Consider the following 15,029-nt stretch of genomic DNA (forward strand, 5'->3'; position numbering starts at 1 on the left):
TATGTCATTTATATTCACTTTTAGAATGTATTTTTTTTCTACTACAGATTTATCATTTCTGTCATGCTTTACCTAAGCTAATACTAAAAATGAACTACCTTTTTTTTTTTTTTTTTTGAGACGGAGTTTCACTCTTGTTCCACAGGCTGGAGTGCAATGGCGCGATCTCGGCTCACCTTAACCTCCGCCTCCTGGGTTCAAGCAATTCTCCTGCCTCAGCCTCCCAAGTAGCTGGGACTACAGGCGAACGCCACCACGCCCAGCTAATTTTTGCATTTTTAATAGAGACGGGGTTTCACCATGTTGACCAGGATGGTCTCGATCTCTTGACTTCGTGATCCACCCGCCTCGGCCTCCCAAAGTGCTAGGATTATAGGCGTGAAACACCACGCCCAGCCTGAACTACCATTTTTAATGGGTACAGTTTCAGTTCTGCAAGATGAAAAAGTTCTAGAGATTGATGATGGTGATGGGTACACAACTATGTGAATGTCTTTAGTGTAACTGAACTGAACACTAAAATATTATTAAAATGGCAAATTCTGTGTTATGTGTATTTTTTGAGATTTAATTTAAAAAAATAAACTTGCGCTCCTGGGATGTCAGGATCAGGGGAGACTCAGAGGTTGCTGAACTGATTCCATTCAGATTCAACTAATACCTACCATTACTATACATACCAGGCCCAGTGCCAGGCATTTTCATATATTTCATCTCAAGCATTAATAATATCTTTTTACAGATGAAAAATCTAGGGCTCAATAAGTTAAACTATGTCATACAGGGAAAGAATTGATTAGGAAACAGCAATGAAAGATAAGTAATAATCCACGAAGGGAGTAAATCTGACAATTAAAAAACTAAATTGAAATAATGCTCTAAATCCTGCTTCTGTTTAGATTCATTCATTCAACAAACATTTATTACCATTATTTGACAGTCATTATTCTAGGCACTGGAGATATATGACTAAACAAACCAGATAAAAACCTCTGTTCTAGCTTACATGCTACTGGAATGCTCACCAGAGATTTCACAAAATGTATCTTTTGACTGGAGGCATTCAACAAAGCATTCACTACAGGGAAACAGATGTCAGAAAGAGACTTTCTGGCAATGAGAATTGTCCTGTGGAGGATTGGTTTACACCGAAATGTGCAAGCAGAAAGGCTAAATGACACTTATCACCAAAGATGCTGAAACTTTTCCAAGCTGAGAGAAAAATTCACAGGTTGTAAAGGGAGATAACTAGATAAATTTCTAAGATCCTATCCAACCTTGGAATTCTCTTTCACTAAGCATCAAACAATATTACGGGAGTTGAGAGATTATAGTAGCAACTAACTATATCTTATGTATATTTGTGTTTGACCACATGCATGTTTTAATTATGAACTATTTGTCAGTAAAGATTATGTCTCATTCTCCTTACTACCTCACATATCTAGGTCAATAAAATGAATCAATAAATGCAACATTATAGGTTTAAAGAGCACTGGAAAGCTTCCTATTAAATCTTATTCAATTTGACATTTAAATTCCATTTAGAAACATGCCGTAGTATTCTTTAACTATGTATTCCAACTTACTATTTTCAAAATAACACTCTTAAAATCTTTGATAATTTCTGTACTGAAACTGCATTCATTAAAAGGATTAAAAAACAACAAGGCACCCTCTCTTAGTCTAGAAGAGAGAGAGTTACACAAGTGTGATAAAGTGTTATGGCCTCCCTAGTAGCTGTAACTTCAGGCTCACACCACCATGACTGGCTACTTTTCTGTATTCGTTGTAGAGACAGGGTTTTGCCATGTTGCCCAGGCTGGTCTCCAATTCCTGGGCTCAAGCAATTGGCCCACCTGGGTCTCCCAAAGTACTGGGATTACAGGTGTGAGCCACTGTGCCCCTCCTTCTTTTTACCTTTCTCAATATGGCCACTAGTAAAATTTATATAAGTGGCTTGCATTGTATTTCTGTTGGACACAGTGAACAAATTCATTAGTTTCCTTTCTTTCCTTTCTTAATGATTATTTCTCATGTAGCGAAACCGCTACAAAAATATTTTTAAGTATTTAAAAAGCAAAACTTCAAAACTCTTCTCCCAATGTGGAAAATTCATACCAATGACAAAAATGTCATCATGGCTATACAGAAAAGGATAACAAGTAGTCTAATTAGTAATGAGGAATTCCTAAACGTCAGTCCTTGCTAGGTCTCTTAATCCCTCTTACCTCCAGGATAGGGTAAAAAGATACTTACCACTAGGCTGCATAGTCAATGGATTAAAAACCGGTCTAGGAGTTAAGAAGCTTGGGATTTATCCCCAGATCCACCAATACCTTGCTCTGACTTCTGACAAGTCAGTTTCTCTGGATGCTAATTTCTCCATCTGTAAAAAAGGTGGGTGGGGAGGAGGGAAAGGAACATTTATTACCTATAAAGTACTGAGATCTCTAATTATTAACAAATTGGGCTACATTATAAGAAAAGTAGGAAATTTAGATACAGCTTTTTTTGCCATTAGAATATCTTGGAGTTGCAAGGTACCTTACAGAAAGTACCACAGGTTGAATTTAACTAAGCCTCTGTATTCACGGAAATAAACAATACAGATATTTGCTACATTTGGTCCCATGTAAATACTAAATTTAGTTTCCACCTAACCAGATTGAGCCAGAATATCAAAAGACACTAAAAACCCATTAACATGGTGTTACAGACTGAACTATGTCTCCCCGAAATTTGTACACTGAAGTCCTAACTCCCAATGTGACTACATTTGGAGACAGGGCATTTAAGAAGGTAATTAAGGTTAAATAAAGTCATAGAGATGAGGCCCTAATCTGATAATATTGGTTTCCTTAAAACAAAAGGATGAGACATGAGAGAGATCTCTTTCTTCCACACAGAAAAAAATGCCACATGAGGACTCAGCAAAAAGGTGCCATCTGTAAGCTGAGGAAAGTGGCCTCATCTCTAGCTTCTCCTGCTAGCATCTTGACGTTGAACTTCTAGCTCCCAGAACTTTGAGAATATAGATTTCTATTGTTTAAGCCACTCAGTCTGTGGTATTCTGTTATGGCACCCCAAGCACATGGTCACAGGACAAATGAGACTGCAGCAATTCTTTGAGAGTAGCTCAGTTCCCCTAAAGAACTTTCACTCTTTTCTTTATTATAGTTGGAGTGATAGGACAGTAGAACAAAAACAAAGTAAAAACAAAACTAAAAATGCTGAATTTGGCATTAAAATTTTACCCTGATTTGAATCTCAACTCTATTTTGCCTTAATGTTTATTTTTTCCTTTAAGACTTTAGGCAAGTAACATGGCTGGGCATGGTGGTTCATGTCTGTAGTCCCAGCACTTTGAGAGGCTGAAGCTGGCAGATCCTTGTGGTCAGGAGTTCAAGACAAGCCTGACCAACATGGCAAAACTCCTTCTATACTAAAAATATAAAAATTAGAAAGCACGGTGGCACATGCCTGTAATCCTAGCTACTAGGGCGGCTGAGGCATGAGAATCACTTGAACCCAAGAGGTGGAGGTTACAGAGGTCACACCACTGCATTCTAGCCTGGATGACAGAGTGAGACTCTGCCAAAAAAAAAAAAAGACTTCAGGCAAGTAACTTAACTGAATTTCAGTTTTCTTATTAGTAAAATGGGAATAATAATCCCAATGCTACTTGCTTCAATGGGCTGCTGTAAAGAACAAATGAAAAAATCACTTTAAAAGTACTTAATGGCCAGGTGTGTGGTAGCTCACACATGTAATCCCAGCATTTTAGGAGGCTGAGGTGGGGGGATCGCCTGAACTCAAGAGTTTGAGACCAGCCTGGGCAATACAGTGAGACCCCATCTCTACAAAAAATTAAAAAAATTTTAGCTGGACATGGTGGTGCATGCCTGTGATCCCAGCAACTCAGGAGACTGAAGTAAGAGGACTCAGTTGAGCCCAGGAGGCTGCAGTAAGCTGTGATCTCGCCACTAAACTCTAGCCTGGGCAATAGAGAGGGACCCTGGCTCAAAAAACTAAAGTAACATAAATATAAAAAGGATTATTAAAGAAAAAATTGCTGTTTAATACCTTTCTCACAAGGAAAAGTTAGATCATGAGTAATACAAAAGTATTTTGTAAGTAACACTTACAAAAAGGACATCACTCCTTTACCGCTTAACCCTCAAGGATTCTATGTTCACAATTTGAGTAACCACTCTGTGGAGTATATGCTAGAATTACTTCTACTTTGCTACTTCTTCCTGTGGGATTCTCTTATTGTTGGCTGAGACCTTTAAAATTTATGGTAAGGATTGGCATGGTGGCTTACAGCTGTAATTCCAGCACTTTGGGAGGCTGAGGCAGGAGAATTGTGTGAGCGTAGGAGTTTGAGACTTGGCAACATGGTAAAACCAAATCTCTACAAAAATATAAAAATTAGCCAGGCGTGGTGGCATGCACCTATAGTTCCAGCTACTTGGGAGGTCAAGGCTGCAGCGTGCTGTGATCATACCACTGCACTCCAGCCCAAGCAACAGAGACACAGTCTCAAAATAAATAAATAAAAAGAAACAAAATAATATTTATGGTAGTATAATCTTCTTGGAGGATGTGAAAGTGCCTGTATTTATTCCAAAATATGGTAATGACACAAAGGGGCTGGAATAAAAACAGTAATGTGAATCTTCAAAATGCACGTTCAAAGCCCTGAAACATTAAGAGATTAGTCTTAGGAACACCCTAGAAAATATATCCTCTTCAATTTCTGAGAAAAGAGCACAAGAGTATTGACTACTAAAATCCCAAGCAGTGCCTCCTGAATAGCTGGGATTACAGGCATGTTCCACCATACTCAGCTAAATTTGTATTTTTAGTAGAGATGGGATTTCATCATGTTGGCCAGGCTGGTCTCAAACTCCTGACCTCAAGGATCTGCCAGTCTCAGCCTCTCAAAACTTAATGCAACGACAGAAATGTTCTATATTCCTGTTGTCCAATGGGTAGCCACTAGCCACATGTGGCTCTTCAGGACTCGAAATTTAGCTAGTCCAACTGAGTACGTTTTTAATTGCATTTAATTTTTATTAAATTTAAATTTAATTAGACATACATGGTAGTGGCTACTCACTGAATAGTGCAGATCTACAGAATGTAATATAATGATTCATATTTCTGAAAATCTTGGAAAGAAGTATACTACGTAGTAAAAAAATAAATCTATAAGGCTATGGCAGTATCCTTTCAAAATGTAATAAAACAATCACAACAGGCCACCCCCTGAAGTAAGGAAAAGTAGAAAAATTCTTTATATATTAAGATATTATTAAAAACTTAGTTACAAATTATCACTTGTATATTAACAGTAAAATTATTAATATATAACTATCGTTTTAAGTGTTTACTACATGCCAGATATTGTATTATTTCAAAGAACAAGAAAAGTGGAATATTTCCCCCAGAAATGGAAACTGAAAAACAGAAAAAAAGATGCATCAAGTGTACTTCTGAAAACTCAATAAGAACTCTGAGTGTTAGATGAATCATATACCATGCAAATATGCACAGAAATCAAAATGGAAAAGCTGTGAGCTGAACATCTGCTCACTGTGGTCATAAAGGTCAAACTAGAGGAAAGCAGGAGACTGGGGACTGCTCTGGGATGTGCCACTCATCAGCCATTCTCTCTTATCAGCAAGGTGTTTGTTGTTGTTTTGTTCTGAGATGGAGTTTCACTCTTCTTGCTCAGGGTGAAGTGCAGTGGCATGATCTTGGCTCTCTGCAACCTCTGCCTCCCGGGTTCAAGCGATTTTCCTGCCTCGAGTAGCTGGGATTACAGGCACCTGCCACCAAGCCTGGCTAATTTTTTGTATTTTTAGTAGAAACAGGGTTTCATCACGTTGGCCAGGCTGGTTTCGAACTCCTGACCTCAGGTGATCCACTTGCCTTGGCCTACCAAAGTGCTGGGATTACAAGGCACAAGCCACCGCGCCCAGCCAAGTATTCCTAGCACATCTCAGCGGATTCTCTGCCTCCAGCTATCCTTCATTTACTTCTACTTTATTTGGAGATAAACATGATGAGATATAATATTCCTCTGGAATGATCCACCAGAAGAAGGGAGAGGAAGCTAACTGGCCACTCTCTTTCTCAAAGAAAGCAATAAATCCTGTCTCCTCCATGTAGCAGAGGGAACATACTTCTTCGGTGGTTTCCCCACTCCACTTGCTTTGTAGTAACCATACCTCTTTGTGTATGCGCAGAGAAGAATCTATGATGTGAACACAAGTACTTCCTTTAACAAGCAATAAGCAGCTAATGAAAATGCAGAGGCCATGACTTCCTTTGTCCTACAGGTAGTCCTACTATTCTTTAACTATGTATAATGTCTACCCTTTCCAGAGGCTTGCAGAGGTATGAGGCACAGCATAAGAGAAGCGAATGCTTTTTGGAATGCTGGCTCATGCTTCTTGAATAAGGAAGAAGGTCAGTAGTTTCTATAGTGCCACATCATACTTCTTGGCAGACCATATATGGATCTGATGTCATTAAATAAGTGGTGCATCAGCATCAACATTGTTCCACTCAGTATTTGGAATAGGGACGATGACAGTCCTGGATGCTCCATTCTTGCCAGTCTGAACACATCAGAGGTAGGGTTTTATGTTTAATTCTAGGTCCTACATTTTAAATGAGATACAGATGCACAATCTCATTTAATGAAAAGCAACAAGGAAAGTGAGAGTTTAAGAAACTAGGGAAGTTTAACTAAAAGAAAAGACTCATGGGGAAATATGAGAGCTGTTTGCAAATATCTAGAGGGATTTCACGCAGGAGAGAGGAGATTTGTTCTACTCATTCAATATTACCCCAAGGGAGAGAATTAGAACTAGTGAGTGGAAGCTATAGGTAGATAGGCTTCAGCACATTATCAGGAAGAACTTTCTGCCAGTTGGAGCTCTGTTTTCTAAAGTAGGATAAACTCTCTGGGAAGGAAAGGCATGAATTTGCCATCACTGAGGAAGAGAAAACAGAGGTAAAATAACCTATTGGTGAAGATATTAAATCATTAGGAGGAAGAGGGAGGCTGGACTGGGTAACCTTTAAAGTTCCTTCCAAATCTGAGACTCCAAGTATAAGTCCTGGTTTCATGATTATAAGCAACACTGTATAACTTTAGGTTTAGCAGCATGGACAATATGTGTGTACATGTATGTACTTTTGTATACAAATATATACAATACCAACTTTCTCTCTGAAGCCTTACAGAAGAAGTGTGATATGGGGGCAGACGACATAACAGTATTATCACCACCATCATCTTTTTTCTCTACTGCATCTTCATCTACCATTTACTGGCACTGTGGTAGGCACTTTACATACCTTACATACCTCAGGTATTTCAGTTAGTTAGTTTTTAAGAGACAGGGTCTCACCCTGTTGCTCAGGCTGAAGTATAGTGGCATGATCATAGCTCACTGCAGCCTCAAACTCCTGGGCTCATGCAATCCTCCTACCTCAGCCTCATGACTGGCTAGGATTACCAGTGTGCATCAGTGGGCCTGGCTAATGTTTTTAGTTTTTGTAGAGATGAGGGCTCACCATGTTATCCAGGCTGGTCTTGAACTCCTGGCCTCAAGCAGTCCTCCTGCCTTGGCCTCCCAAGTACTGAAATTACAGGTGTGAGTCACTGTGCCTGGCCCCACAATGATAGAACTTAAAGTTCTATCAAATTGCAGGTTTATGGGCAAGACCCAGGTCAATTATTTCCGCTGTAGCTACTACAACGTAACTTGGCTGAAATCTCTTCCTTCTTTGAAATAATGAATAATGTGTGCCTGCTTTATTTTACACAGTAAATATAGCACTGAAAAGTTAAGTGTAAATGGATTTTTACTAAAATATATTTGAACATACCAAAATGGCTAGTTAAAAGCAATCTTCATAAAAATAAGTTCAATGTTCACTGCAAAGTAATTTGCTCTACAAATTTAGATTTCATATATTGGATTTCCCCTATATCATTTTGTCCTTGATTCAAGTCAACCATGCATGTCAAAGTCACATTGCAGTCTTTTCCTTTGTTCTTGGCAACCACTCTGCTAGTATAAACATAGAACTGCAGATTTGGAAGAAATGTTGAAAGTCATTTAGTTTAATGTCTCCTCCTCCCTCCATCTCCAAGCCTACCATCTCTAGCCGATGTTTTCATTTGGTGTACTTCTATTGGCAAAATTTTCATAGTGCATATGTATTACTTTAACATACATATACGATATATTACTACAGCAGTCCTACAGGGTTGGACAGGAACCAGTCCCCTTAGGAAGACAGAATGGGAGAGAATGATGTGTGTTATGACTTGACATGTCCACTAATTATAACATACTTAAGGTACTAAGATGGGGATTTTTTTGTGGGAGGTTGAACATCCCTTACCTCCTTGAAAGTCACTGTTACTGTTGTTAAGATCAAATAGTTCCTCTTCTTCAAAAGGTTTCAGTCTCTAGTTCTTTGTTCTATTCTAAAAAGTAACTGTAACCATTCATCTATCAGCCCTCCCTATCTCTGTTGTGCCCAAACACATCCAAGCATTTCCCATCACTTATTAACCCTCCTTCCCATAAAAAGCCTACCCTTGCCCCCTTGATGATGTCAACAGTAACCAATCAGAATTGGCCTAGATTGTGCAGTCCAACCACAGCCCACAGTGGGAGGACACAAGAACAAAGTCTGCATTAGGGGATAAAAACTGCTGCTCTTCTTTGTTCTGTGAGCTCTCCCTGGCCTCTGCCTTGCATGCAGAGATGCCATTCTGAGAAATAAACTGCCTTGTTGAGAAAATTTTTGCTTGAGTATTAGTTCCACTTTGCAGAACTGAGCATTTTTAGCTCCAACAATCTGGGGGCTCATCTAGGATTCCCATCCTCCTCTAGAGAAAGGTCTCTAGTCCTCTCCCGTGAGGAGGTATGCCCCGCTGCCTCGTTGCGTTGGCCTCAGAGGTAAAGGAGTCGAGACCCACCTAGCGTGATGAATAAACCTGGACTTTCAGCAATGAGGGAAAGAAGCTGGCCAGCGGCTTTTTACATATATTTATGTGTTTCCAGGTATTTTTGTGTGGTCAGTCTCCCACTTAGAATACTGTACATACAGATCCTTTAAAAAAAGAACTGCAGCTCTTATTTTATTCATTAAACAAAACGTATCTGAGCTGCATAACAAAATCTAAGCTTAGTAGTAACATGTTAAAGACAAAAAGACAAGTAAGTCTAAGTTCCTGTTCATGCTCACAAAGAACTCACAGATTAGTAGGAGAGATACCAATTCAAATATACAATCATCATGTGATTTTTGTTATACAGAGATCTGCTATAAAAAGTGCTCTGGGAAAACAGGAGGGAAGGATTAACTTTGCCAAGGGTGGGGGAAGGTTGAGGAAAGCTTCATGGAGGAGATGAAGTTGAGCTAGGATTATCAGAAGAAAGGCAAGTAGGTATTTTAGGCATTCTTCTCAATTACATGGAATTGAACATAGAAATGGAGAATGTGTATGGACAATGATAGCCATTTATTATAGATGAAAAGGGGCAGAGTAAGCTATGGGGACAAATGACAGCAATTGAATGAGCTGAGGCTAGAAAAGTAGAAAGAAGGCATCTTCTGAGGAATTTTGCTTGTCTTCCTAAGTCAGTGGTATATTATATATTGAGGACTCTGGTATCATCCCAAAGATTATATGTTAGATACTGAAGGTCAAGATCTGAATTATTTATTATACTCAACATCCATGAAGGGGTTTTAGCACTTTTTCACAGACTTTTACATACATTATTTCCAATGTTCATACAGTTGCATACTTACATGCCTACTAAATTCTGATATTGACTACGAACTTATGATGTAGTGGAAAGGTTAAGACTTACAAGCAAAAGATCTGGGACTTGGTTTTACAGCTATTAGTTACAGGATTTTGAATAAGTCTCTTAACCCATTATTGTTTCTATAAAACAAGATTAATAACAATACACATACTTATGAGATAATTATCTGTAGTTTGCAGATTATAAAGACACACAGAATTTGTAAAAATTGCAGAATAAAATAAGAAAGATTTTTAATTCACTCTGTTTTTTGTGACATATATATTCATACACAACCTAATAGAAGATAACTCTCTATCTGTACTATGTATAAATACAGGCTCTGACCTTTTCAAAGATCTAATTTTTGCATGGTTCAGCTATATCAAATATGAAATCATTCTTCCTTAGTACTATGTAGAAATCTAAAAGCAAAAGATAGAAAAAAAAACAGAAATACGAACTACTGTAGTTCAAAGGGGACATGCAGTGAAATTAGATTTTATCAGAGGAAGTCAGAAAGCTGGATACCCAGACAGGGCTTCTCAAGGGCAGCAATTTGGTTACGTTTCCAATTTCCAGGACCTTTTTCTCAGCTTTGTGAGTTCAGAATCCTTATTCTGTTAAAAATGGAACAGACTCTTGTGGATAGAGCTATAGGTCATTATATCATAATGGATAAACTAGAATGTTAATTTATTACTTTACTGTGAGAAATATAACCACCTAAAATATTTACTGGTATGTGACCAGGGCCATTTGACTTTAAAGGTGCATCCACACAGGAATCCAAATAAGAACCAGATTTCTTGGGCAGTATGGAACCAGAGTAAGGAGTTATTTGTCTAACTCAGAAGTTGGCAAACCTTTTCTATAAAAGGCCAGATAAGAAATATATGTAGCTTAGCAGACAGTGTGGCTTCTGTTGAAACATGAAAGTAGCCAAAGATAATACAGAAATGATTGGGCATGGCTGTGTTCCAATAAAACTTTAATTTCAAAAACAGCCCTTAAGGATGTAAAAATCCTCAACAAAATACTAGCAAACTAAATTTGGCAATATAGTGAGAGCATACACAATTACCAAGTAAGGTTTATTCCCAGAATATAAGGATGGTTCAACATATGAAAAATCAATCAATGTAATAGATCACATAAATAGAATGAAGAAAAAAAAAGGCACATGGTAATCTCAATGTAGAGAAAGCATTTGACAAAATTTAACATGCTTTATAATGAAAATAATAAACTAAGAACAGAAGGGAACTTCTTCAACATAATAAAGCCCATAAATTAAAAACTCACAGATAATATTATATTCAATGGTGAATGACTAAAAGCTTTTCCCCTAGGATTAGGAATAGGACAAAGATATCCACTTTCACCACTTCTATTAAACATACTTCTAAAAGTGCTAGCTAAAGTATTTAAGCGAGAAAAAGAAATTAAAGGCATTCAGATTTGAAAGGAAGAAGTAAAATAATCTCTGCTTGCAGATTATATAATCTTACATGTACAAAACCCTAAAGATTCCACAAAAAAAGCTGTTAGAGCTAATAAATGAATTCAGCAAAGTTGCAGGATACAAAGTCAACACACCAAGTTTTGTATTTCTATACACTAGCAATGAACAGTGTGAAAAGAAAATTAAGAAGATAATTCCATTTAAATAGCGTCAAAAAGAATAAATATTTAGGAATAAAATTAACCAACAAGTCTAAAGACTTGTACACTGAAAACTAAAAAATACTTCAGAAAGAAATTAAAGAAGATATAAGTAAATGAAAATATATTCTGTGTTCAATAACTGAAAGACTAATATTAAGATGGCACTACTACCGAAAGCAATCTACAGATTCAACACAATCCCTAGCAAAATCCAAATGACATTTTTGCACCAATAAAAAAAGCTGTCCTAAAATTCACATAGACTCTTAAAGGATTCCAAGTAGCTCAAACGATCTTGAAAAAAAGAACAAAGTTAGAAAACTTACACTTCCTGATTCCAAAACCTCCTACAAAGCTACAGTAATCAAAATAGTACAGTACTGGCTTAAGGATAGACAGACAGATCAATGTAATAGAATAGAGAGCTCAAAAATAAATCCTCACATACATGGTCAATTGATTTTTAATAAAAATCCCAAGACTATTTAATGGGAAAAAGACACTCTTCAACAAATGGGTCTGGGTAAACAGAATATCCACATGCAAGAGAATGAAGCTCAATACTTACTTTATACCATATACAAAAAAAAAAACCCTCAAAATGTATCAAAGACTTAAATAAATATAATGAATGAAAACAATGAAACTCTTAGAAGAAAGCATAGGGGAAAATCTTCAACATTTTGGATTTGGCAATGACTATAGGATATGACATATAAAACACCAGCAACAAAACAGAAAACAGATAAACTGGACTTCATCAAAATAAGAAACTTTGTGCATCAAAAGATACTACCATGACAGTGAAAAGACAGCCCACAGAATTGGAGAAAATACTTGCAAATCATGATTGTATTCTGTCAACATCCAAAATATAGACAGAACTCCTACAGTTCAACAACAGAACAAAAAACCCTAACAACCCAATTCAAAAATGGGCAAAAGAAGATATACAGATGGCCAATAACCAGATGAAATGATGCTAATTTTTTACAGCATCATTAATCATTAAATAATTTTTTAAAACTACTATGATATACTACTTCATACTTATTAGGAGGGCTGTTATAAAAAAAAATAGCAAGTGTTGGTGAGGATATGGGGAAATTGGAACCCTCCTGGCATTGCTGGTGGGAATGTAAAATGGTACCGCTGTGGAAAATGGTTTGGCAGTTCTTCCAAAAGTTAAATGTGGAATTATCATATGATCCAGCAATTCCACCCCTAGTTATATTGAAAGCAGGGATTCAAACAGACACCTGTACACCAATATTCATAGCAGCATGATTCACAATAGCCAAAAGTGGAGAACAATCTAAATGTTTATCAACAGATGACCGGATAAACAAAACATGGTATACACATACAATAGAATATTCACCCATAAAAAGGAATGCAATTCTGATACATGCTACAACATGGATGAACCTTGAAAGGCACTGTGCTAAGTGAAAGTGGCCAGACACAAAAGGACAAATATTGTATGATTCTACTTATATGAGGAACCTAGTATAGGTAAATTCATATAGATGGTAAGTTGCAAAAAGGGTTACCAGGGAACTGGAGGAGAAAGAAGAGCTATATTTAATGGGCACAGAGTTTCTGTTTGGGATGATAAAAAAAAATTCTAGGCATGGATAATGGTGAAGGCTACATACAGTATAAATGTACTTAATGTCTTAAGATGGTAAACTTTAAGTTATATTTTACCACAATTTAAATTTAAATTTTACCACAATTTAAAAAAAACAGGCAACAGGTGGATATGTATCAGTGTTTGATACACATCATTCAACCATCTTGCAAAAGGAGCACAAAAAGCTTCACGGGGACTTTCAAGAAACCCAATATTGAGTCACAGTATCCCTTTTCCTGGATAGTCCTAGATGTAATCCTCTATCAATTTTCTTTATGACTTCCTGTTTAGCATGTTTCCAAGCTGTTTATCTTCTAATAAATGCATTCCTTCTCTGGATATTGTTACTATCTATACATAGCATGCAGTACAGATGGGCTGTGGGTTTGAATACCAACTTTATCACTAGCTATGTAAACTTGGATAGGTTACTAAATGTCTCTGGATCTCAATTTGTACATCTTTAAAATGGAAGTAATAGTGCCTACTCCAAGGTTAGGAAGCACTGAATGTCATGACCTATTTTCACAAATTAATATAAGTGTCTGATATATAGAGGGTGCTCCCTCAGCCCCCTAACACTTTGTCATATTACTGATCACTGATGAAGTCACTTTGTCTCTTGGCTCCACCTGAATCTGTATGATCATCACCACAGTTCTTTGGGATTTAGACGGGCTTGCTAGCATCTCTATCAGAGACTTTCTCTCAGTGCCAATGTCCAAAAGACAAAAAGCAAGTGTGGACAAATTCATTTTCTACCTCCCCAACAAAGCGGAAATCTGTCTTTACAGCAGGAGTCCACCCTCCATGAGGGCAGAGATTGTCATAGGATTATTTTATATCCTGCATATTGTCTAGCAGTGCTTAGCAGAAAAAATAACTTTCTCAGTTTTTAAAAATTGAATTTTCAAGAATTCTGTTTTTTATAACAGGATCTTGCATAAATTTCCTAGCATAGAAGTCTACTTATATTCTTGTAGTACAAAAATAGTAAGATAAAAACAATAAGCATGGTTCTCTTTCAGCAGTAAAAACCCAAGAAAAAACTGTAAGGTGCTATGGGGTGTGACAGTGACTATTTCAAAACCCACCATAGCATAATTGGCTTGCATTAAAAGTGCAAGAAATAACAGAATATGTCCAAACTTCCACCATGAAAAAGTAAATGATTAAAGTCTATCTGATATTAGACAAGATCATATTACACAAATCAGGGAAATTTTCATGTGAAAAGCAAAATATCACCAAATCATCCCAAGATAAGAGAATTTGATCAAGTTAAAATTCATATATCTAATATATGCCTAGATGAAAGTGACATTCAATTTCACCTTATCTGACTGACCTAAACTCCTCCAAATAAACCAGTTGGGATTATCAACAGTATATATTTATTAAACATGCTTAGGTACAAAATTGGAATTACAAAAAAGAGACTAATACAGAACAAATAAATGGAAAGATTACAATGAAAAGAGGCTAGGATCATTCTGTTAAAATAAACTTTCATGTTATTAAAGAACCATCATAGGAGAAGAGAATAAACTATGTGTTAGGCACTTTAAAAAAAACTTTTTATTAAAGCATAACATTCTTACCCAAAAGTGCATAAATCATAAGTATAAAAGCTCAGTGAATTTTCATAAACAAACAAAAAGAGCACATTATTAGCACCCCAATAAAGATTCTTTGTGCCCACCCCTCCCAGTTATGACTCCACCCAAGAGTAGCCATTGTCTTTTTTTTTGAGACGGAGTTTCGCTCTTTTTACCCAGGCTGGAGTGCAATGGCGCCATCTCAGCTCACTGCAACCTCCGCCTCCTGGGATCAGGCAATTCTCCTGCCTCAGCCTCCTGAGTAGTTGGGAT

At 37.0% G+C, this 15,029-nt stretch overlaps 1 protein-coding gene across 21 annotated transcripts in view; it reads right to left on the reverse strand.

The window, feature by feature from the left end:
• The window catches only part of SCMH1 (Scm polycomb group protein homolog 1), a 232,838-nt gene that overhangs the window by 189,736 nt on the left and 28,073 nt on the right, over positions 1-15,029 (reverse strand). For all 21 annotated transcript variants that reach the window (XR_013519963.1, XR_013519965.1, XR_013519964.1 and 18 more), the window contains exon 2: positions 2,260-2,389. Coding sequence is in view for 5 of the 21 variants with exons in the window: in XM_035251035.3 (XP_035106926.1) it covers positions 2,260-2,272 (13 nt within the window). In the remaining 16 variants the exon portion in view is untranslated. The remainder of the gene's footprint in view (positions 1-2,259; positions 2,390-15,029) is intronic.

This window comes from Callithrix jacchus, chromosome 7 (assembly GCF_049354715.1).
Source record: "Callithrix jacchus isolate 240 chromosome 7, calJac240_pri, whole genome shotgun sequence".
Taxonomy (NCBI): domain Eukaryota; kingdom Metazoa; phylum Chordata; class Mammalia; order Primates; family Cebidae; genus Callithrix; species Callithrix jacchus.